This window comes from Moschus berezovskii, chromosome 26 (assembly GCF_049115385.1).
Source record: "Moschus berezovskii isolate FMDL1 chromosome 26, NW_MosBer_1.0, whole genome shotgun sequence".
In the NCBI taxonomy this organism is placed as follows: domain Eukaryota; kingdom Metazoa; phylum Chordata; class Mammalia; order Artiodactyla; family Moschidae; genus Moschus; species Moschus berezovskii.
Genome location: NC_142485.1, coordinates 25,690,369 through 25,713,501, shown reverse-complemented (window position 1 = coordinate 25,713,501; position 23,133 = coordinate 25,690,369). Strand labels below are relative to the sequence as shown.

The window sequence follows — 23,133 nt, the reverse complement described above, 5'->3', positions numbered from 1 at the left end:
CATCAAGAATGTGGGGCTGGTATTAGGCATAAAGATACAGATCAATTTTTCCACTGCGCTGCTGTTGACACTGCTCACGTTCACCCCTTGGTGGAGTGGTTCTTAGTCACAGAACTTAGAAGCCCGAAGCACTCACCTTGTAAATGAATATGAGCTCTCAACTGTTCAGATTTGGGGGAGGGAGACACGATTAGTCAAATGTGCCCTAGGACTGCAGTGGGCGGAAAGCTGTGCCCGGGATGGATAATATTATACCCGAGGTGACTTCACTCCCTATTTCTAGAAAGTGAGATGGTCACTTCTGAGATGCTTCCTCCAACTTCGGTGATAAGTAGTGTCTTCTGAATTAGTTTAACACAATCGTAATATTTATAGTATTATTGAATTAATACCCTTTCTGCTAATAATTAGCAATGTAAAAAAAAACAAAAAACCTCTCAGGCAAGCTATTAATGTCTTCCAAATGGGACAATACTTTAGAAACAAGTACCTAGCACTGGGAAAGCACCATTCTCCGGGGAGAGTTATTTTCCACCAATCACAGTCCCTCGACCAGAAGCATATTGGCTGCCAAGTACATCTTAGGATGACAGATCCAGATCTCTTCTGGCAACAAGGGAATTGTTCCATGTTGGTAGCAAGGCTGTCTATTTTAGTGAGCATAACAGGCCCACGGATGCATGTGCTGGAGCTGCGTTTATGGCAAGTCTATTTTAAAATAATCTCAGCCTCATGGCACCTTTTCCAAGGCCTGGGTTTACATGCTGACCTGGTGGATGTCTGCTCAGAGTTCTCTTCCCCGGGGACTAACTTTTACATGGAAAAGGACTCCAGAAAGAGGGTAGATTGGCCTCCAACTAACCCAAAGTGAAGACTAAAAATTGAGGTTAGGGTTGAAGTCAGGAGGCCCCCTCCTTTCCTGTTCATGCCCCTGTCCCCTTCCTTTGGGGTCATGAAGAAGAGGGTATATTGACTAAATTACCTAATGGAACCCAGTCACTTTTTCCTGTTCTTTAAAAAAAAAAAGAAAAAAGCCATTTATTGGCTTGGCCAAAAAGTTCCTTTGGGTTTTTCTGTAACAGGAAAAAACCTGAATGAACTTTTTGGGCAACCCAATATAAACATAATTGAAACATTTTGGGAGCAAACCAGCAAGTTCTGGCCCTACCAGGGCTCCACCTGTCTTTCACACATCTTAAGGACGGTCCTCATCACTGAGTGGTGGGGGTGAACAGGGAACTAAAAACTACAGCAGCTGGCTGAGGCCGGGCCATGCTCACCTTCTGCCCTGGGTAGGTCCACCTGAATTCCACCTCCACATCTGGCTCCCCCAGGACTGTGCAGAGGACGCTCACATCATCCCCACCCTTCACCTTGTTTGAGGATGCCAAGATGGTCGTTGACGGAGGGCCACTGGGAACTGGAAGTGACCAGAGGATGGCGGCATGAGATGACATCCATGGGCAAGGGTGGCAGACACAAACCAACAGACGTGTTCTCTTCTCTGGGCAGATAGGGGACTTCCCTGCCTTTCTTCAGCTGCCCAACTAGCATCCGGCCTGCTCTGTCCACTACTTGGGGTTTTGTGACACCTCTTCTCTGCCTACGTTAGTGGTCCAGAATGGGGTGGACATCCAGAGGCCCCCAGATATTCCACTTGTAATGAGACAAGCCCAGAAGATCTGCGAGGAGCTCGTGTGAATGAAAAGGTGGAGAGAGAAGAAGGGGTTTGGGAGCAGAACAAGGGGAAAGAAGAGAAGGCGGTCTGGAGGGAGGACCACCGACAGGGGAAGACAGACAGACAGGCGTATGGTTCAGCAGCCTCAGGAGGAAGAGGAGCGAGTCAATCCACCAACGGGGAGACGCTTGCAGGAAGAGCAGCATGCGGGATCTCTCCTTCACGGCATTGCAGAGACAACATTCTTCATCAGGCTCAGTCCACTCGAGTAATTTTGAGGGCAGCACGGATCCAGGAATGTGCTGGGAGAGGAGGCTAAGGCAGGGAACCAGCCAGACATGGTCTCTGAGCCCCGGGGCCTCCATTCCAAGGGAGGAGGTGCACCCTCAAAAGGTCACTGTGTGGTGGGTTTAGAATCTGAGCTGTGGGAAGAACCAAAGGAGAAGCCCAGAGTGCCATGGAAGTTCAGGATGGTCTGGAAAGTAGGAAAGGTTTCCTTAAGGGATGAAGGCCTGCAGGGGAAAAGGGAGGGACCAGCAGACAGGCCCCAAGGGGAGTAGAGGGGAACCATGGGGAGGTCAGAGGCCAGCCCTGCAAGACCTTTTCAAGCCACATGAAAGATTTTGACTTTGGTTCTAGGAAAAGTGGAAGCCCACTGAATGGTTTTAACTGAACCAATAATCAGCTACTGGGTGCAAGATGGAGAAAGTATGGGCATGGAAGAAGGTTCCAATACAATTAGAAAGGCATTCATGTTAGACCAAGGAAGAAGTGATGATAGTTGAACTGTTTTTGCAGTAGGATGGACAGAAATAGCAGAACTCAAGGGCTTTGATGGAATGAGTCAAAAGGAATGGGAGGAGCTGGGAGTGTTTTGGGTTCCTGCACCTTGGAACTGCAGCGCCATCACTGGTATGAGGGCAACTGAAGAACCAGGCCTGGGAGGAAGGCCCAGAGCTCAGGAAAGGGCCTGTGAGGCAAGTTCAGTGCAGATGTTAGAGAGACAGTTGGGTCGATGAAGCAGGCGTGTCCAGATCCAGGCCACATCCATTCCCCCGGGAGTAATTAATACACAAATATGCAGCAGAGTGTGGCTATGGTCGAGACCACCCAGGAGGAGCATGAGGACAGACAAAGAAAGTGCCCGGGGAACCTCCACCATTGAAAAGCTAGGAGAGGCAGCTCATTCTATGAGGCCACCATCACCCTGACACCAAAACCACACAAAGACACCTCAAAAAAGGAAAATTACACGCTGGTATTACTGATGAACATAGACATAAAAATCCTCAACAAAATACTGGGAAACCAAATCCAGCGACACATTAAAAGGATCACACACTATGATCAAGTGGGATTTATCCCAGGGATTCAAGGATTCTTCAATGAATGCAAATTAATGCGATTCATCATATTAACAAACTAAATAAAAACCATATGATCATCTCAATAGATGCAGAGAAAGCTTTTGACAAAATTCAGTGCCCATTTATGATTAAAAAAAGAAACTGTCCAGAAACTGGGCACAGGTAATTATTATATTACCTTAACATAATAAAGGCCATATATGACAAACCCACAACTAACATCATTCTCAGTGGTGAAAAACTGAAAGCATTTCCAATAAGGTCAGGAAGAAGACCAGGGTGTTTACTCTCACCACTTTTCTTCAGCATAGATTTGGAAGTCCTAGCCACAGCAGAGATGAAAAAGAAATGAAACGAATCTAAACTGAAAGGAAGAAGAAGTAAAACTATCACTGTTTGCAGATGACATGATACTAAACATCAAAACCCTAAAGACACTACCAGAAAACTACTAGAGCTCATCAATGAATCTGGTAAATTTGCAGGATTAGAAAAATACACGGAAATCTGTTGCTTTCCCATATACTAGCAATGAGAGATCAGAAAGAGAAATTAAGGAAACAATCCCATTTACCATCACATCAAAAAGAATAAAATACCTAGGAATAAACTTAACTAAGGAGGCAAAAGACCTGCATTCAGAAAACTACAAGATGCTGAAAAGTGTGAAAGTGTTAGTCGCTGAGTTGTGTCCAACTTTTTGCAATCCTATGGACTGTAGCCTGCCAAGCTCTTCTTAACTTGGGATTCTCCAGGCAAGAATACTGGAGTGGGTTGCATGCCCTTCTCCAGGGGATCTTCCTGACCTGGGATTGAACCCAGGTCTCCTGCATTGCAGGCAGATTCTTTATCATCTGAGCCATTGGGGAAGCCCCATAAGATGCTGATGAAAGAAATAAAAAATGACACATACAGAAGGAGAGATATACCATGTCATTGTCAAAATGTACTACCCAAAGAAATCTATGGATATAAATGAAATTTCTATCAAATTACCAAAAGCATTTTTCACAGAATTAGAACAAAAAAACTTTAAAATTTGTATGGAAACACAAAAGACCCTGAATGGCCAAAGGAATTTTGAGGAGGGAAAATGTAACTGGAGGAATCAGCCTCCCTGACTTCAGACTTTACTACAAAGCCACAGTAATCAAAATAATATGATTCTGACACAAAAACAGAAATATAGATCAATGGAATAGGACAGAAAATCCAGAGATAAACCCAAGCACCTATGGTCACCTAATCCATAACAAAGGAGGCAAGACTATACAATGGAGAAGAGACTGTCTCTTCAACAAGTAGTGAGGGAAAAATGGATTGCTACATATAAAAGAATGAAATTAGAACACCTCCTAACACCATATACAAAAATAAACTCAAAATGCATTAAAGACCTAAATGTAAGCCTGGATACTATAAAACTCTTACAGGAAAACACAGGCAGAACACTCTGTGACATAAATTACAGCAAGATCTTTTTTGATCCACCTCCTAATGAAAATAAAAACAAATATAAATAAATAGGGCCTAATTAATGGAGAAGGAAATGGCAACCCACTCCAGTGTTCTTGCCTGGAGAATCCCAGGGATGGGGGAGCCCATAGTGGGCTTCCATCTATGGGGTCACACAGAGTCGGACACGACTGAAGTGACTTAGCAGCAGCAGCAGGGCCTAATTAAACCTAAAAACTTTCATAAAGGAAGCCATAAACACAATGAAAAACCCCACAAAATGGGACAAAATATTTGCAAACAAAGTGACTGACAAAGGATTAATCTCCAAAACATACAATCTGCTAAGGCAACACCTTATCAAAATAACAAAGAACCCAATCAAAAATGGGCAGAAGATCTGAATATGCATATGTCCAAGAAGACATATAGATGGCCAAAAAGCACATGAAAAGATGTTCAACATCACTGTTTACTAGAGAAACGCAAATCAAAAGTACAATGAGGTACCACTTCACACCAGTCAGAATGGCCATCATCAAAAAATCTACAAACAAGAAATGCTGGAGAGATTGTGAAGAAGGAACCCTCCTATCCTGTTGATGGGAATGTAAACTGTTACAACCATTATGGAGAACAGTAGGGATATTTCTTTAAAAAACTAAATATAGAACTACCAAATGATACAGCAATCCTACTTCTGGGCACATATCCAGGGAAAACCATAATTCAAAAAGATAAATGTTCCCAGTTATTCATTGCAGCACTGTTTACAATAGTCAAGATATGAAAGCAACCTAAGTGTCATTGACAGAGGAATGGATAAAGATGTGTAACATATATATATATACAATGGACTATTACTCATCAGTAAAAAAGAATAATGCCATTTGCAGCTAAATGGATGGGCCTACAGATTGTCATACCACATAAAGTCAAACAGAGAAAGACAAATATCATATGTATCACTTCTATGTGGAATCTAGAAAAATGTTACAAGTGAACTTATTTACAAAACAGAAAGAGTCACAGATGTAAAAAATAATCTATGGTTACTAGGGGAAAAAGGCAGGGGAGGGATAAATTGGGAGATTGGAACTGACATATACATACTGCTATATATAAAATAGATAACTAATAAGGACCTACTGTATAGCACAGGGAATTCTACTCAATACTCTGTAATGCCCTATATGGGAAAAGAATCTATCTAAAAAAGATTGGATATATGTATACCTATAACTGATTCACTTTGCTGTATACCTGAAAGTAGCACAACATTGTCGGAGAAGGCAATGGCAAGCCACTCCAGTACTATTGCCTAGAAAATCCCATAGGCTGCAGTCCGTGGGGTCGCTAAGGGTCGGACACGACTGAGCGACTTCACTTTCACTTTTCACTTTCACACATTGGAGAAGGAAATGGCAACCCATTCCAGTGTTCTTGCCTGGAGAATCCCAGGGACGGGGGAGCCTGGTGGGCTTCCGTCTATGGGGTCACACAGAGTCGGACACGACTGAAGTGACTTAGCAGCAGCAGCAGCAGCAGCAGCACAACATTGTAAATCAACTATACTCCAACAAAAATTAAAAAAAGAAAAAACTTGCAAGAGGCAAAGAGCTGGCAAAGATAATGAGAATGCTGTGGCTAAAGAAGCAGGGGGCAATGGGACCAGGGAAGAGGGGGATTTTCTGTAGGCGAAGTAAAATCTAGAAGGACGAGGGCAGAAAGTTGTCTGCTGAACTTAATGGTCCGGGAGGGCCTTCAGCCAAGGCTGCTTTGGTGGAGCTAGGGTAGAAGACTGAGGAGCCGGGTTGGAGGGAAGCACCCCGATGGGGGCCGGGGAGGGCTCTTTCAGGGAGTCTGGCTGTGATGGAGGAGAGAGATGGCCGCAGCGGAGGGTGGCGAAAGGAGGCTTGAGAGCGTTATTTGACAGCAGAGTGTTGGAAGCTGTGGCCTCATGAATAAGCCCCAGGGCTGAGACCCACAGTCATGACGTAGCCCAAATTCCCATCTCAGAGAGGAGTCAGCTCCGGGGCCACCCATCCTATCGCAGTGTTGCCCGGGCAGGAACACGGCTGCAGGGCACCCTGCCTCACTCGAAGACCATCAACCGGGCTCATGTCAGAGTGCTCCTAGCGAAAACAGGAGAGAGTCCCTCCTCTCCTCCCTCGCCGGGCTGGCGAGTGTGCCTTCTCTCCTGGAGGTCGGGGGAGGCGCCCCCCACCCCCCGCCCCTGGCGCGGGCAGCCAGGATGGAGAGCGCGGGAGGATGCCGCGGGATGAGGCCTGCTGCTGTCACACACGCGGAGCCTGGACCAGCGAGCGCGTTGGAAGAAGCTGAAGAGAAAGCAGTTGGGGCGGGGGCGGGGGGGGCGTCACAGCAAGAAAGTAGAACATTCTAGAAAAGACAGTGCTGCAGAGGAGTCTTTAAGAACAGCCACCTGTGCCTCCTACTCTCCCGCCATCACTGGGGACTCCGGATGACGTCCACTGACCAGCCGGAAGGGGTTCGCTTCTCGCCCCGGAAGCACTTACCCTCCGCGTAGAGCAGCTGGTACTTGACGGAGATCTGAGACTTGCCCCCCGCCTCCGCCTTGCAGTAGACCACCCCCTGGTGGCCGGAGTGAGGCCGCAGATACACAAAGCCTCTCTTCAGGTCGTAAACGATGTCCGTTCCGTTGGCCGGGATCTCCTTGGCCGGGAACTCCCTGTGGAGGGTGACCTTGGCCGACAGGACGGTCACTCGGCAAGGAACCACAGCCTGCCTGTCTGGGTTCAGGTAGACGACATCAAAGTGACTGGGAGAAGGTACGAAGAGTTCACCTTTCTCTGCAAAGGGAGAGACACGGGCTCATTTAGTCTGGAGAAACGGGGTGAGAACACTTAAAGGGCTACTTATATATTCAGGGCACAAAGATGAGAGGGGATTGACAGTGTGCTTCAAACATGGAATCCTGAAAAGGCTATTTTAACACATTAAGGGTAGCTCCTCATGCGACGAGTTGACTCACTGGAAAAGAGTCTGATGCTGGGAGGGATTGGGGGTGGGAGGAGACGGGGACAACAGAGAATGAGATGGTTGGATGGCATCACCGACTCGATGGACGTGACTTTGAGTGAACTCCGGGAGTTGGTGATGGACAGGAAGGCCTGGCGTGCTGTGATTCATGGGGTCGCAGAGTCTGACGCAACTGAGCGACTGAACTGAACTGAAGGGTAGCTCAGACGGCAAAGAGTCTGCCTGCAATGCAGAAGAACTGGGTTCCATCTCTGGGTGGGGAATCTCCCCTGGAGAAGGGAATGGCAACCCACTCCAGTATTCTTGGCTGGAGAATTCCCATGGACAGAGGAGCCTGGCGGGCTACCATCCATGGGGTTGCACAGAGTCAGACAGGACTGAGCAACTAACACTTTCACTTTCATTTTAATACATTACTGACCAGGGGATTTTTTGCAGGAACTAATGCCTGTGGCCATCAATGTGGGTAACGTATTAATATGTCTCTGGTCAGTAAGTTGTTAAAAAAAATGAGTTTCCTTTTTTGGATGAAGGATATTACTTCCTATCTTCTTAAAGGAAACAAAATCAGTATTAATTCAAGCCCAAATCAGGTCCACTGGTTTACCCCACTGAGGAAGCAGTGGAGACTAGTTTCCTTGTGCTAAGAGCAGTTTTAACACCTAGGAACTGTCTGCCGTGTCTCTAGAAAGGTCAGCCCCACAGCCCTCGCTCAGTAACTGGGGAGAGACTTCCCCACCCAGCAGAGCCTCTCTGAGATGGCCGGTGTGGTGCCGGTGTCCTCACAGACCAGAGGACCTCATTTCTGCCCGAGGTCAATGGAAAGAGAAGCAGAGACACATAAGGAACCAGCTAGTCTCAGGTTCTGAGCTCTGTTTTGGCGGCCACTGGGCTGGGGACCTTCAACCTGTTTCTTACACTCTACCTGTTTCCTAAGAAATCACCCTGCATATTCTTTAAGCTCTCAATGGTGGCATGTTGGTTTTTTTTTTTTCAGTTAAGGCTTGTGAGATCTAGTGCCCTGAGCAGGGATTGAACCCAGGCCTGCTGCACTGGGAGCACAGAGTCTTAGCCACTGGACCACCAGAGAAGTTCTGATGATGGCATTTTTATCTTAGAGAAATAAGAACTGGTTTCCCTGTACTTTGCTCAGCACAGTCAAGGGACTCTGGATTGTGGGGGGTGTTTTTTGGTTTGTTTGTTTGGAGCATGAAGCATTAAATACTTTGTTTTCTGGATCATTCCATAAGAGATTATAGTGATTGCTAAGAGAAATCGTTGAACTGAATCACACCCCAACCTTTGTTAAATTGTCTCCTGTGTTTTCCTACCATATTTCTGAAACAGTTATTCTTGGCTTGCTTCACTAGCCTTTGTGCCCTAGTTGTATGACTTTGTTTTTTACATTGAGCATAGAATTCCTGGACACAATAGCAAGTGCCGTCACGGGCCAAGAGTTCTTTGCCTATAAGTATTTTAATATTTTTAATAATACTAGTTTCTCTAACATGGAATCATGGCTCAGGAAATCTCCACCTTTTGTAAGACTTTCCATCAGGCCAGGCAGTTTGCTTCACTTCACAATATGTTGCCTTTCAGGCTTAGGCAAGGCTACCTTGGTCAACATCTCACCTAACACCCCTGCGTTCAAATGGAGTAAGTGCATGTGGCCCTGAATGTGTCACTTCATCTCTCTGTGCTTCAGTATCCCTGTTTCTAAAGAGAAGAATCTGGAGCATTTGTATTAAAGATTTCTTTGTCAGTCAGTTCAGTTCAGTCGCTCAATCATGTCCGACTCTTTGAGACCCCATGGACTGTAGCATGCCAGGCTTCCCTGTTCATCACCAACTCCTGGAGCTTGCTCAAACTCATGTCCATTAAATCCACTGATGCCATCCAACCATCTCATCCTCTGTCATCCCCTTCTCCTCCTGCCTTCAGTCTTTCCCAGCATCAAGGTCTTTTCCAGTGAGTCAATTCTTTGCATCAGGTGGCCAAAGTATTGGAGCTTCAGCTTCAGAATTAGTCCTTCCAATGAATATTAAGTGTTGATTTCCTTTAGGATTGACTGGTTTGATCTCCTTGCAATCCAAGGGGCGCTCAAGAGTCTTCTCCAACACCACAGTTCTAAAACATCAATTCTTCAGCACTCAGCTTTCTTTATAGACCAACTCTCACATCCATACATGACTACTGGAAAAACCATAGCTTTGACTATACAGACCTTTAAAGGCAAAGTAATGTCTCTGCTTTTTAATATGCTATCTAGGTTGGTCATAACTTTTCTTCCAAGGAGTAAGCGTCTTTTAATTTCATGGCTGCAGTCACCATCTGCAGTGATTTTGGAGCCCAAGAAAGTAAAGATATCTTTTTATCAAGTTTTTAAGGAAGGTGTGATTTCAGATTCAGAAAGAACTTTTGTTTTAAGGTTTTGTACAGGAATCTGACCCCTTCATGGATCACAGCCTTGTCGTGCAAAGGTGTTTGTGTAACTCAATGAAGCTATAAGCCATGCCATGTAGGGCCACCCAAAATGGACAGGTCATGGTGGAGAGTTCTGACAAAATGTGGTCCACTGGAGCAGGGAATGGTAAACCACTCCAGTATACTTGCTGTGAGAACTCCATAAACTGTATAACAAGGCAAAAAGATATGACACTGCAAAGTGAGCCCTCCCAGGTCAGAAGGTGTCCAGTAGGCTACTGAGAAGAGTGAAGGACAATTATTAATAGCTCCAGAAAGAATGAAGCATCTGGGCCAAAGCAGAAACAAGACTCAGTTGTGGATGTGTCTGGTGATAAAAGTAAAATCTGATGCTGTAAGAACAGTATTGCATAGGAACCTGGAATGTTAGGACCATAAAGCCAGGTAAATTGGACATGGTCAAGCAGGAGATAGCGAGAGTGAACATCGACATCTTAGAAATCAGTGAACTAAAATGGACGGGAATGGGTGAATTTAATTCAGATGACCATTATATCTACTACTGTGGACAAGAATCCCATAGAAGAAATGGAGTAGCCCTCACAATCAATAAAAGAGTCCAAAATGCAGTACTTAGGTTCATCCTCAAAAAACAACAACTGAAATCATTCAACAAGCAAACCATTCAACATCACAGTAATCCAAGTCTACGCCCCAATCACTGATGCTGAAGAAGCTGAAGTTGATCAGTTCTGTGAAGACCTAGAAGACCTTCTGGAACTAACACCAAAAAAAGAGATGTCCTGTTCATCATAGGTGACTGGAATGGAAAAGCAGGAAGTCAAGAGATAACTGGAGTAACAAGCGAGTTTGGCTTTGGAGTACAAAATGAAGCAGGGCAAAGGCTAACAGAATTCTGCCAAGAGAATGCACTTGTCATAGCAAACACCCTTTTTCAACAACACAAAAACAACTTTACACATGGACATCACCAATTAGTCAATCCCAAAATCAGATTGATTACATTCTTTGCTGCCGAAGATGGAAAAGCTCTATACAATCAGCAAAAACAAGACTGTGGCTCAGATCATCAGCTCCTCATAGCAAAATTCAGGCTTAAACTAAAGAAAATGGGGAAAACCACTAGGCCAGTCAGGTATGACTTCAATCCCCTATGAATATACAGTGGAGGTGATGAATAGATTCAAGGGATTAGATCTAGTAAACAGAGTGCCTGAAGAACTGTGAATAGAAGTTTGGAACATTGTACAGGAGGCAGCGAACAAAACCATCCCAAAGAAAAAGAAATGCAAGAAGGCAAAGTGGTTGTCTGAGGAAGCTTTATAAATAGTTGAGGAAAGAAGAAAAGTGAAAAGCAAGGGAGGAAGGGAAAGGTATACCCAACTAAGTGCAGGGTTCCAGAGAGTAGCAAGAAGAGACAAGATGGCTTCTTCAATGAACAGTGCAAAGAAGTAGAGGAAAACAGCAGAAGGGGAAAGACTAGAGATCTCTTCAAGAAAACTGGTAATATCAAAGGAATATTTCATCTAAAGATGGGCATAATAAAGGAGAGAAATGGTAAAGACCTAATAGAAGCAGAAGAGATCAAGAAGAGATGTCAAGAATACCCAGAAGAACTACACAAAAAAGATCTTAATGACCCAGTTAACCATGATGGTGTGGTCACTCACCCAGAGCCAGACATTGTGGAGTGTGAAGTCAAGTGGGGCTTAGGAAGCACTGCTGCCAATAAAGTTAGTGGAGGTGATGGAATTCCAGCAGAGCTATTTAAAATCCTATAAGATGGTGCTATTAAAATGCTGCACTCAATCTGTCAGCAAATTTAGAAAACTAGCAGTGGCCACCAGACTGGAAAAAGTCAATCCTCATCCCAATTTCCAAGAAGGGCAGTACTAAAGAATGTTCAAACCACCAGACAGTTGTACTCATCTCCCATGCTAGTAAGGTTATGCTCAAAATCCTTCAAGTTAGACTTCAGCATTATGTGAACTGAGAACTTCCAGATGTTCAAGCTGGTTTTGGAAAAGGCAGAGGAACCAGAGATCAAACTACCAACATCTGTTGGATCATAGAGAAAGCAGGAGAATTCCAGAAAAACATCTACCTCTGTTTCATTGCCTATGTTTACATCTTTGACTGTGTGGATCACAACAAACTGGAAAATTCTTAAAGACATGGGAATACCTCCCTCCTGAGAAACCTGTATGCAGGTCAAGAGCAAACAGTTAGAACTGGACATGGAGCAACAAACTGATTCCAAATTGGGAAAGGAGTACGTCAAGGCTGTATACTGTCAGCCTGCTTATTTAACTTATATGCAGAGTACATCATGTGAAATGCCAGACTGGATGAAACACAAGCTGGAATCAAGATTGTGGAGAGAAATATCAATAACCTCATATACACAGAAAACACCACCCTTATGGCAGAAAGTGAAGAGGAACTGAAGAGCCTCTTGATGAGGATGAAGGAAGAGAATGAAAAAGCTGGCTTAAAACTCAATATTAAAATAACTAAAATCATGGCAAACGAAGGAGGAAAGGTGGAAGCAGTGACAGATTTCCTCTCCTTGGGCTCTAAAATCACCAAGGATGGTGACTGCAGCCATGAAATTAGAAGACAATTGCTTTTTGGCAAGAAAGCTATGACAAACCTAGACAGCGTGTTAAAAAGAAAAGACATCACTTTCCTGATAAAGGTCCGTATAGTCAAAGCTATGGTTTTTCCAGTAGTCATGTATGGATGTGAGAGTTGGACCATAAAGAAGACTGAGCACTGAAGAACTGATGCTTTTGAACTGTGGTGTTTGAGAAGACTCTTGAGAGTACCCTGGACTGCAAGGAGATCCAATCAGTCCATCCTAAAGGAAATCAGTCCTGAATATTCATTGGAAGGACCGATGCTGAAGCTGAAACTCCAATACTCTGGCCACCTGATACAAAGAACTGACTCATTGGAAAAGACCCTGATGTTGGGAACGATTGAAGGCAGGAGGAGACAGGGACGGCAGAGGATGAGATGGTTGTATAGCATCACCAAATCAATGGACGTGAACTTAGTCAAACTCCAGGAGATGATGAGGGATAGGGAAGCCTGGAGTGCTGCAGTCAGTGGGGTCTCAAGGAGTCAGGCCAGACTTGTCAACTGAACAACAACAGGAATCTGAACCAATGTGCAAAGCCAGTAAAATAACCAAGCAATCTGAATTTCAGAACACAAAAATGAGGCCTTACTTCCTATACTGTAATCATGTTTTGAAAGAAGGGACCACACCAGTTGCTTTAACCAACAGAAAAATAAAATGTATTTGCCAAGTGAGTGGAGTAAGCAAGACTGCAGGAAGAATATATGAATGAGTAAGCAAATTATTATCTATAAATTAAATCTGTCCAATTTTCATTTATTCATTCCTTATACATATTTTTATTAATTCAGCTGAATTGCTGTAACTTGATAAATTACAAAAACTTAATTTCTTTTAAAGTAAAAAAAAAAGTCTGCCATTAGTAGAATCCATGTACCCAAAAAAAAAGTGTGTTCAAGTTTATATTTAAAATTATAGATCAAAAAATGCCTCTACAAATATGCTTGGTATCTACCCAAGTGGGTGACATACATTGCTTTAAAAAAACAAAACACATGGAAACCTGAGATTTTAAAAAATTTAGTTAATAGGCCATAAACTAAAATCCAAATTATAACAAACTCCACACTTGGTAAAATGCTGGTTCATATGGTTTTACCACATGTGTAAACTGGAGCCCATGCCTCTTACTATGAGGAAGCCCTGCTGCTGGTAATGTTTCTCCCCACCCCCCAGCCTTGATCTGGGAGGTGGTTACATGATCTGGGAGGTGGTTACATGATCTGGGAGGTGGTTAACTTGAGGATCATTCACTGGGCTGCAGAGTTGTGATTTGTGTATTTCCCTTAGTATAAATCATACTTCAATACAAAGTTAGAGCAGGGGAGAAAAAAACTCTCTGAGAGCCTCCTGGATGAAGATTGAATACAAATGTAACTTGTAGCAGTTGCTTAATCAAATCTTGCACAAATTAACAGTCAAAAGAAGCTTCACAGTGTTTACAATCAAACTCCAGGAAACACACACACACATAATGGATGCCAGACATTTCTCTGTGTGGGTGGAGGGGAAGCACATGTTCTGAGAGACTCCAGAGCCAATAGCCTCCATAACAGCCCATCTTGGTTCTCTAACGCCTGAAAAGACAAATTGCTAAACCCTATCCTGAAAATTCAACTGGACTCTCAGTGTTGAGGAATGAGAAAACAATACAATCCATTAAGTCACATCTCTGATGCAGGTTTTTTTGAAATGTTGATTTTTCAGCCTTCCTGTGATACCCAAAAGGGCTTCCATAAATTAAGAAAGAGGATCCGCCACCAGAACTCAGAGAACCTATTACTCAATGAGACTTTCTGCTCAAAGTTAGGTCTTCAGTTCAAAAATCTCAGTTTTAATAACCATTATTTGGGGAAGACACAACAGTGCTAATCACAGCGAAGAATTTTCATTCTGCAACTTGAAACATGGTATCAGTCCTTGTCCAGAATAATGAGTCTTAATTAATCTCCTCTCCACTGCTGCTTCCTAGTGTGGTACCATTCTCTGGGCACGTAGGCACTTCTGGGTGGCGCAATCCAGAAGGAGGCGCAGAAGTGACGGCCCATGAACACCTGTCAGCAATTCTGACGATGCCAGTTATGCTAGCCTATGTTTGTCTGCCAATCTTTCCATCACCTTGTCTTAAAAATAGGTTAAGGGACTTCCCTGGTGGTCCAGTGACTAGGACTCCACGGTCCTAACACAGGGGGCACAGGTTTGATCCCTGGTCAAGGAACTAGATCCCACATGCTGCAACTAACAATTTACTTGCTGCAACTAAGACCCAGCACAGTAGTCAATCAATCAACAAGTCAATTGATCAATCAATCAATGGGTTAAGGCAGTAAGACACTGGATCCTGGACCAGAAAAAAGGGATCTGACTTTTCACTCCACCACTTGAAGTCAAGGAATGTGGAACAAGTCACCTCGCCCTGTTGTATCTTAGCATCAGCATTATTATTTTTAGTGTGCAGAGTCGCTCAGTCAGTTCAGTTCAGTTCAGTCGCTCAGTCGTGTCTGACTCTCCGCGACCCCATGAATCACAGCATGCCAGGCCTCCCTGTCCATCACCAACTCCCGGAGTTCACTCAAACTCATGTCCACAGAGTCGGTGATGCCATCCAGCCATCTCATTCTCCGTCGTCCCCTTCTCCTCCCGCCCCCAACCTTTCCCAGCATCAGAGTCTTTTCCAGTGAGTCAACTCATCGCATGAGGTGGCCAAAGTATTGCAGTTTCAGCTTTAGCATCAGTCCTTCCAATGAACACCCAGGATTGATCTCCCTTAGAATGGACTGGTTGGATCTCCTTGCGGTACAAGGGACTCTCAAGAGTCTTCTCCAACACCACAGTTCAAAAGCATCAAATCTTTGGCGATCAGCTTTCTTCAGTCCAACTCTCACATCCATACATGACCACGGGAAAAACCATAGCCTTGACTAGATGGACCTTTGTTGGCAAAGTAATGTCTCTGCTTTTTAATATATTATCAAGGTTGGTCATAATTTTCCTTCCAAGGAGTAAGCGTCTTTTATTTTCATGGCTGCAATCAGCATCTGCAGTGATTTTGGAGCCCAAAAAAATAAAGTCTGACACTGTTTCCACTGTTTTTCCATCTATTTCCCATGAAGTGATGGGACCAGATGCCATGATCTTTGTTTTTTGAATGTTGCTCAGTTGTGTCCAACTCTTTGCAACCCCATGGACTGTAGCCCGCCAGGCGCCTCTGTCCATGGGATTTTCCAGGCAAGAATACTAGGGTGGGTTGCCATTCCTTCACTCCAGAGGATCTTCCCAACCCAGGGATTGAACCTACATTGCCTGTGTCTCCTGTATCTCAGGCAGATTCTTAACCCACTGAGCCATCAAGGAAGCTTCCCTGATTATTTCTAAAAAAGAGATAATTAGGTAGCTTCTTCTAATTTCCTCAGAGCATTGTGGAAATTAAATGAGATGCACGTGTCTCCAGAATCACAGCGTACTCTGCTGATGTATCTGCTCGCCAGAGAGAAGCTCTCTAGGCAGGATGGGAGAACGTGTGAGATTTTGCTGAAGCGTTCATTAAAGGTCAGAGCCTATGGTTATCTGAGCTGTAGATCTGAGTCATGGGACAACTACAAGTACAACAGATGGATTCAGGATGTGGACAAACCTCATGACAGAGCCTGCCCAGACACTAAGGAGGCCTCCTGGCTTCACCTGAAACGCCTCGGACACCAGCAGCACCAGGGCATGGCATTTGAAAGATTCCAGAAAGCCATCCCTGATCTCTGAGCCTTGTTGGAGAACGTCTCCCCCAGACTTGAGAATATAGAGAGCTCAGCAGCAGAAAAGGCTGGCAAGCCACTCTGCAGTGCCTGCTTCTCCAAGTGAAAGTTCCACCTGGCAAACCTGGACCTGGCCCTGCAGGGGAGGAGAGGCCCCTGACCTGCAGAGTTTCAAGGGCTTGGTGTGTCAGGATTGACACACCAAGGACTGACACTTGGGCGCAGGTGTCAGGGTTGGAGCCACTCCAGCCTGTGGAACGCTGTCCCAAACCTCAGCTCGTGGTACTCACAAGGGCAAACTGAAGGAGACCGTTAGCTAGGCATTCTCTGACAATGGTAGTTCCAGAAAGGAGGTCGCGAGAGGTTGCGAGAGCGCAGTGACTGGACGTCTCCAGCTGCACCATGCAATGGAGCTCTCTATGCTGATGGCTGTGCTGTCTCCACTGTCCAGGAGGGCAGACACTGGCCACAGGTGCCAATGCAGCACTTGAAACATGGCAAGGGCCACTGAGGAACTGGAGTTTTAACTTTGTTTAATTTAAAAGAATTTTTAAAAAATATTTATATAGCCTTGGCATGGTAGAGAACTTTTTTTTTTGGCTGTGCCTCATGGCATCTTAGTTCCCTGACCAGGGGTTGAACCTGCATTGGAAGCACAGAGTCTTAACCACTGGGCTGCCAGAGAAGTCTCAACCTTGTTTAGTTTTAACTACTCCCCAGTGACGTTTGAATAGTCACACACGCCTCAACTTCAAATCCACAGTCTCAAATCCACGCCCACGCTATCTTCTTTCCTTGACATCAGTCAGTCAGTTCAGTCACTCAGTTATGCCCGACTCTTTGTGACCCCATGGACTGCAGCACACCAGGCCTCCCCGTCCATCACCAACTCCCAGAGCTCACTCAAACTCATGTCCATTGAGCCAGTGATGCCATCCAGCCATCTCATCCTCTGTCGTCCCCTTCTCCTGCCTTCAATCTTTTCCCTTGACATAGCAGATCAGTTATTAAGTTTTATGCATGTGTGTGTTTAGTTGCTCAGTCATGTCTGACTCTTTGTGACCCCATGGACTGTTTCCTGCAAACTCCTCTGTCCGTGGGGATTCTCCAGGCAAGAATACTAGAGTGAGTTGCCATTTCCTTCTCTAGGGGATCTTCTCAATCCAGGGATAGAACCTGCATCTCTTAAACTTCCTGATTGGCAGGCAGATTCTTTACCACTAGTACCCCCACACGTCTGCTGGCTGCCGTACTGGACAATGCAGTACAGACTCTGGGACCAGACAGTTCTGGGTGCAAATGCTGGCCCAGCCACTTCTTGTCATCTGACCTGAAGGAGTTACTTAATCTCCCTCAACCTCAACTTTCTCATTGAAAGAAAGCATGTACATATATATATATATATTAGTACTTACCCTGAAGAGTTATTGCAAGACTTACATGAAATAATCGATGTAAAGCCTGAGTTTTTCAGACTCTGGGAAACAGTGAGTGTTCTCATTGTCCTTATCTGATAATCGGCAGACAGAGGGAAACTTCAGTATGGGCAAGTGCCTAAGTCTGGAGAGTTCTGCCAATGCAGCCAACCTCTTACCTGTGAAGAAGATGTAGGTGGAGCCCGTCTTGGCCTCGTCCCTCCTGCAGACATAGCCGGTGCAGAGCTGTCCCCAGCAGCTGAACTCACCCGTGTCGGCCGCGGTGGAGTTGACCAGGGTCAGCTGGCCGTAGCGCTCATGCTGCTTCACACTGTCAATGAGAGCAACCCATCTCTCTCTGCACCATCGCCCTCACACATGAAGCCCCGCGGCTCCGGGCAGAGGGCCCTTCCCAGATAGCACTGATGAATAAAAGGGTCTTCGGGGAGGGGAGTGTGTTGGGGGTAGGTGAGAAGGCAGAGGGGAAAGCCTTTCTTAGAAACAGGCTAAGACAATAACATTTGACATCAATAACAATGACATTTTCTCAAGAGAAGACATTCTCTTCGACCCCAGAACTGGGGTTTCCTTAAGTAACATCACTGGTGTGTTGCAATGCAGCCGCACACATTTAGCCACAAAGACTTGGGTGGGCATTTTGCCTTCAGCTTTGGTTTCTAATGAGTTTATTTAACAGCAGTCAAAATGAATGAAAGCACACAGTGTTATCCAGGATTCAAAACCTCTTTAATCGGTAAGAATAAGTCTCTGAACACAAGCTTGGAATCTTTGAGATGCTGAATTACTATATTTCAGATAAGAACTGCCCCTTAAGGAGATCAAACCAGTCCATCCTAAAGGAAATCAACCCTGAATATTCATTGGAAGGATTGATGCTGAAGCTGCAATACTTTGGCTACCTGATGCGAAGAGCCAACTCACTGGAAAAGCCCCTAATGCCGGGGAAGATTGAGGGCAGGAGGAGAAGGGGACGACAGAGGATGAGATGGTTAGATGGCATCACCAATTCAATGGACATGAGTTTGAGCAAATTCTGGGAGATAGTGAAGACAGAGAAGCCTGGCGTGTTGCAGTCCATGGGGTCTCAAAGAGTTGAACACAACTTAGCAACTGAACCACAAGGAAAAAATGCATTGGCTGCTAAGATGTGGAGCCCCAATCATGTACGCACCTTTGGTCAAGTATTTAGAGCTTTGGGGCACTTTTCCTCTGGCCTCACACTATTATTTCTAATTTTATTTCCTCATTTTTTTATCTCTTGTATTTTTATTGTGTTGCATGTGAATATACTTGCCAACCTCTTCAAGTCCTTGTTGAAACGAGGACAGAAAGAAATATTTATTATTATTATCTCTGGGATTAGCTGATTGTTATAATTCCCTGTATTATATTACGTTAGGAACCCAGATGTATCATCCTTGGGTTGGGCCCCCTCCTCTGCCTACCCTCTATGGCCTCAGCCTGTGAGGATTCCAAAATAAATGGTCCCAACTGAGGATGAATCTCCAATACCCACATGTCTCACCCCGCTGGGATCCACATGCTTTTCTGACACAGTCGAGATTCTTCCGTTTTAGGTGGCAGTCACATCGGTGGTTCGGTCACCACTTTAAATTTAGCACACAGCACCACGCTTAGCTGGTTGATCTTCAACACAGCCTGTTCTGGCCTCTGCGGAATAGCTCCTCAGCCCACCAGTTCTGCCAGGAGGTGCCTCTGTACTCCCACTGCGCCAGTCAACTGCCTCCTTTCAACTGAACGGAAATCTCTCCTCCTTCAGGAAGCTTCTAATTAGAACCAACTCAGGAATCGCCCTGCTTTCTCCCAGTGACGTAACCGGCTCCCTCGCCCTCACCCACACAGTACCTCTGGCTTCCTGTTACTACAGTGGATGGGGACAACTTTGAGGGCAGGGATACCGCCCTGCCCTATTTGCTTTATATTCTCTGAGCAACAAATCTGTGCACAGCACAAAGCAAAAATTCTCTGGAAACGAGGAGACTGAAATGAAGTTGCACAGCAGTGTTGAAACTGGAAAGAACCTTAAAAGCAGGAGTCCAGTTCCCAATCTTGTGAATGAGGAGACTTTCCTGAGACCCACAGCTAGAGAACAGCTGAACAAGTCTGTCTTCCTTAAATCAATTAAGTGTGTGCCCCGTACCCACTCATTAGATGATAAATGCATCTAAAGCACTTGCTGCCATGCCTGGTTCGTTGTGCTGTCCTAATTGTATCTTAATTACATACACGGGCAGATTAGTGGTAGTCACTGTGAATACTACAACGACAGATATGCACACCCAACACAAATAAAAGTGGCCCTCGAGGATATTACAACCCAGCTAAGGAGCTAAAACTAGTAGTCATGAAGAGATCAGACAGTAGCTAAAGTGATGCCCACAGCAAAAGCAGTAGGAATTCTGAGAAGGGATTCCTCACTGTGGGTGGGAAGGTCGAAGGCAGTTAGAGGAGGAGGTGGGACAGGCTGGTGCGGTGCTGTGCGGTGCGGTGGGGGGCCAGCAGGGGGCTGAAGGCTGAACTTGCCGGGAGGGACCTGCTCTGTGCATATCACTGCGTGTCCCTGGTGCGTGGTGGGTAGCAGGCACTTGATGACTTGGGGATTTAATCCACTAATCACAGAAGGAGATGGAGGGAGGGGGTGGCAGTCACAGGGCACGTGGTTGAGAACACTGAGAGGGGTATACACTGTGCTCAGCAGGGAGTGGGGACCACCCTCAGCCACTCCTAGCAAGTGGGGAGAACAGGCCACAGAGAGGAGGGAGGAGGAGGGGGAGGAAGAAGAGGAGGGGGGAGGAGGGAGGGGAGGGAGGAGGAGGGAGAGGCTCTTACTGGGATGAACAGCCAGTGCTGGGGCCAGGCTGGGTGTCAGCAGTGGAACAGATGTGAAAACAACACTTGTTTTCTTGGGGAAGATTCATGACAGACTGGGTATACAAGATGGAAGAAAGACACACGGATAAAGACCTCTCGGTTTGTATTTCCATATGATGGAAAGAATGAGGTTTTAACTAAACTGGCATAGCTGAGAAGAGAAAGGAGATGGGGGTGAGCAAGTAATACATTGACTGTTGGAGATTCTGAATTTATGGTAGTATGTGGGTCAGGTAAGTGTGGATGTTGTGGAAATCCAGGCCAGGCACAGAGGCGTAAAAGAACTCTAGATTTATTTATGGGGGGAACCATCTACAGGGGCTGTGAGCAGGAACTAAAGGAATGGGTGAACTCAGCGAGGAAAAGTGTGGTCAGGAAAGGGAAGGCTGAGGACAAACTGTAGATACAAACCAGGGGACCAGCAGGAAAAGAAGAGGTGGAAAGAGGGGAGAAGGAGAATCAGAAATGAAAGGAGAATCAGGAAAGGGGATCATCAAGGAGAAACAGCCAAGAAATTGATGGTTAAACTCATCAGATGCTTTTCATTCTGATTCATGTCCTCCCCCCTCCACACACACATACACGTACGTGCACACACACAGACGCGCGCACACACACACACTTCATCTGGCAGAATGAAAATCTTTGGCAACCAGAAGAGTAATTTCAATTGTGGGATGGAGTTTGACTTCAGCAGATAAAAGAGGAAAAGCTGGAGACAAAACGGAAGTGAAAGTCCCCAGGTGAACCATAGTATCAGGCCACAGCACCAATACTTTGGCCACCTGATGAGAAGAGCCGACTCACTGGAAAAGCCACCTGATGCTGGGAAAGATTGAGGGCAGGAGGAGAAGGGGATGACAGAGGATGAGATGGTTGAATGGCATCACCAACTCGATGGAGATGAGTTTGAGCAAACTCCAGGAGATGGTGAAGGACAAGGAAGCCTGGTGTGCTGCAGTTCACGGGGTCACAAAGAGTCGAGCACAACAGTGACTGAACAACAACATTCCCCACAGAGCTGTCACCTGGGGTACAAAGTCAGTAAGAGATCAATAAGTGTACTGAGCACTTTCTGTGCACCCAGCAGGTACTGGTACAGTAGTGATAGAAATTATAAGACGCCATTTCTACCAGGAAAGAACCTGGGCACATAAAAATGCAGCACTTGGGACTAACACCAGCACCGTGCTGTATCTTTAGCAGGACTGGGGGTGGAAGGAAGGAAATGCACAGGAAAACATTTCTGGATTTTTCCACCCCCTCTTCTGTGTCAACAATATAAAACAGGAAACAAATTATTCAGCAGGATTACAGTTTAAATGCCTGGGTTTAGAATGTCCATTTTTACTAATGGGATCACACAGTCCATGTGGCAGGACATCCAAGAGGTTAGGATGTGACCGACCTCAGGGGGCAGAGTCTGCACTGAGTCCCAAAAAGCCCACTCCAACGAGGCTTCAGTCACAGGCCCTCCCCTCCTCCTGTAACTTCACAACCCCCCCCAAAATGGAAGAAGTACAAGATGTGAAGTTTGAATGGAACTTTTTTTTTTTTTAAAAAAAGGTGCTGTGACAAAACAGACTCACAGACATACAGAACAGATGTGGTTGCCAAGGGTGTGGGGGCTGGGGTAAGGGAGGGAAGCACTGGGAGTTGGAGGTTGCCCTGGGATGGCAGAGCCTGGTGGGCTGCCATCTATGGGGTCGCACAGAGTCGGACACGACTGAAGCGACTTAGCAGCAGCAGCAGATACAAACTATTACACACAGGATGGATAAACAACAAGGTCCTGCTATAGAACTCAGAGAACTATAGTCAATATCCTGTAATAAACCATAATGGAAAAGAATATGAAAAAGAATATACATGTATAACTGAGTCACTCTGCTGTACCGAAGAAATTAACACAAGATCATAAATCAATTATACTTCAATAAATTTTTTTTAAAAATTAAAAAAAAATCACTCTGAAATAAAAAAGAGGTGCTGCCCTATGGTCACCTAATTTATGACAAAGGAGGCAAGGATACCCAATAGAGAAAACACAGCCTCTTCAATAAATGGTGCTGGGAAAATTGGACAGCTACATGTAAAAGAATGAAATGAGAACACCCTCCTATGGAGAAGGAAATGGCAACAAACTCCAGTATTCTTGCCTGGAAAAGTCCATGGACAGAAGAGCCTGACAGGCTGCAGTTCGTGGGGTTACACGACTTAGTATGCACGCATGAGGAGGGTGGAGGGAAATGGGTTGGTAGCAATAAACTGGTAGAACTAAAAAAATAAAAAGGCCTGATACCATACACAAAAATAACTAAAATGGATTAAAGACCTAAATGTAAAGCCAGACACTATAAAACTCTTCGAGAAAAACACAGGCAAAACATTCTTTGACATAAATCACAACAAGATCTTTTTTTGACCCACCTTCTAGAGTATTGAA

The 23,133-nt window shown here is 45.2% G+C and overlaps 1 protein-coding gene across 1 annotated transcript in view; it reads right to left on the bottom strand.

Annotated features, from left to right (window-relative positions):
* Positions 1-23,133, bottom strand: part of PDGFRL (platelet derived growth factor receptor like) — an 82,431-nt gene that overhangs the window by 3,117 nt on the left and 56,181 nt on the right. Inside the window, exons 3-5 of the mRNA XM_088832526.1 lie at positions 17,954-18,105; positions 7,038-7,331; positions 1,281-1,420 (exon numbers count right to left, since the gene is read on the bottom strand). Of these exons, the coding sequence (XP_088688652.1) occupies positions 1,281-1,420; positions 7,038-7,331; positions 17,954-18,105 (586 nt within the window). The remainder of the gene's footprint in view (positions 1-1,280; positions 1,421-7,037; positions 7,332-17,953; positions 18,106-23,133) is intronic.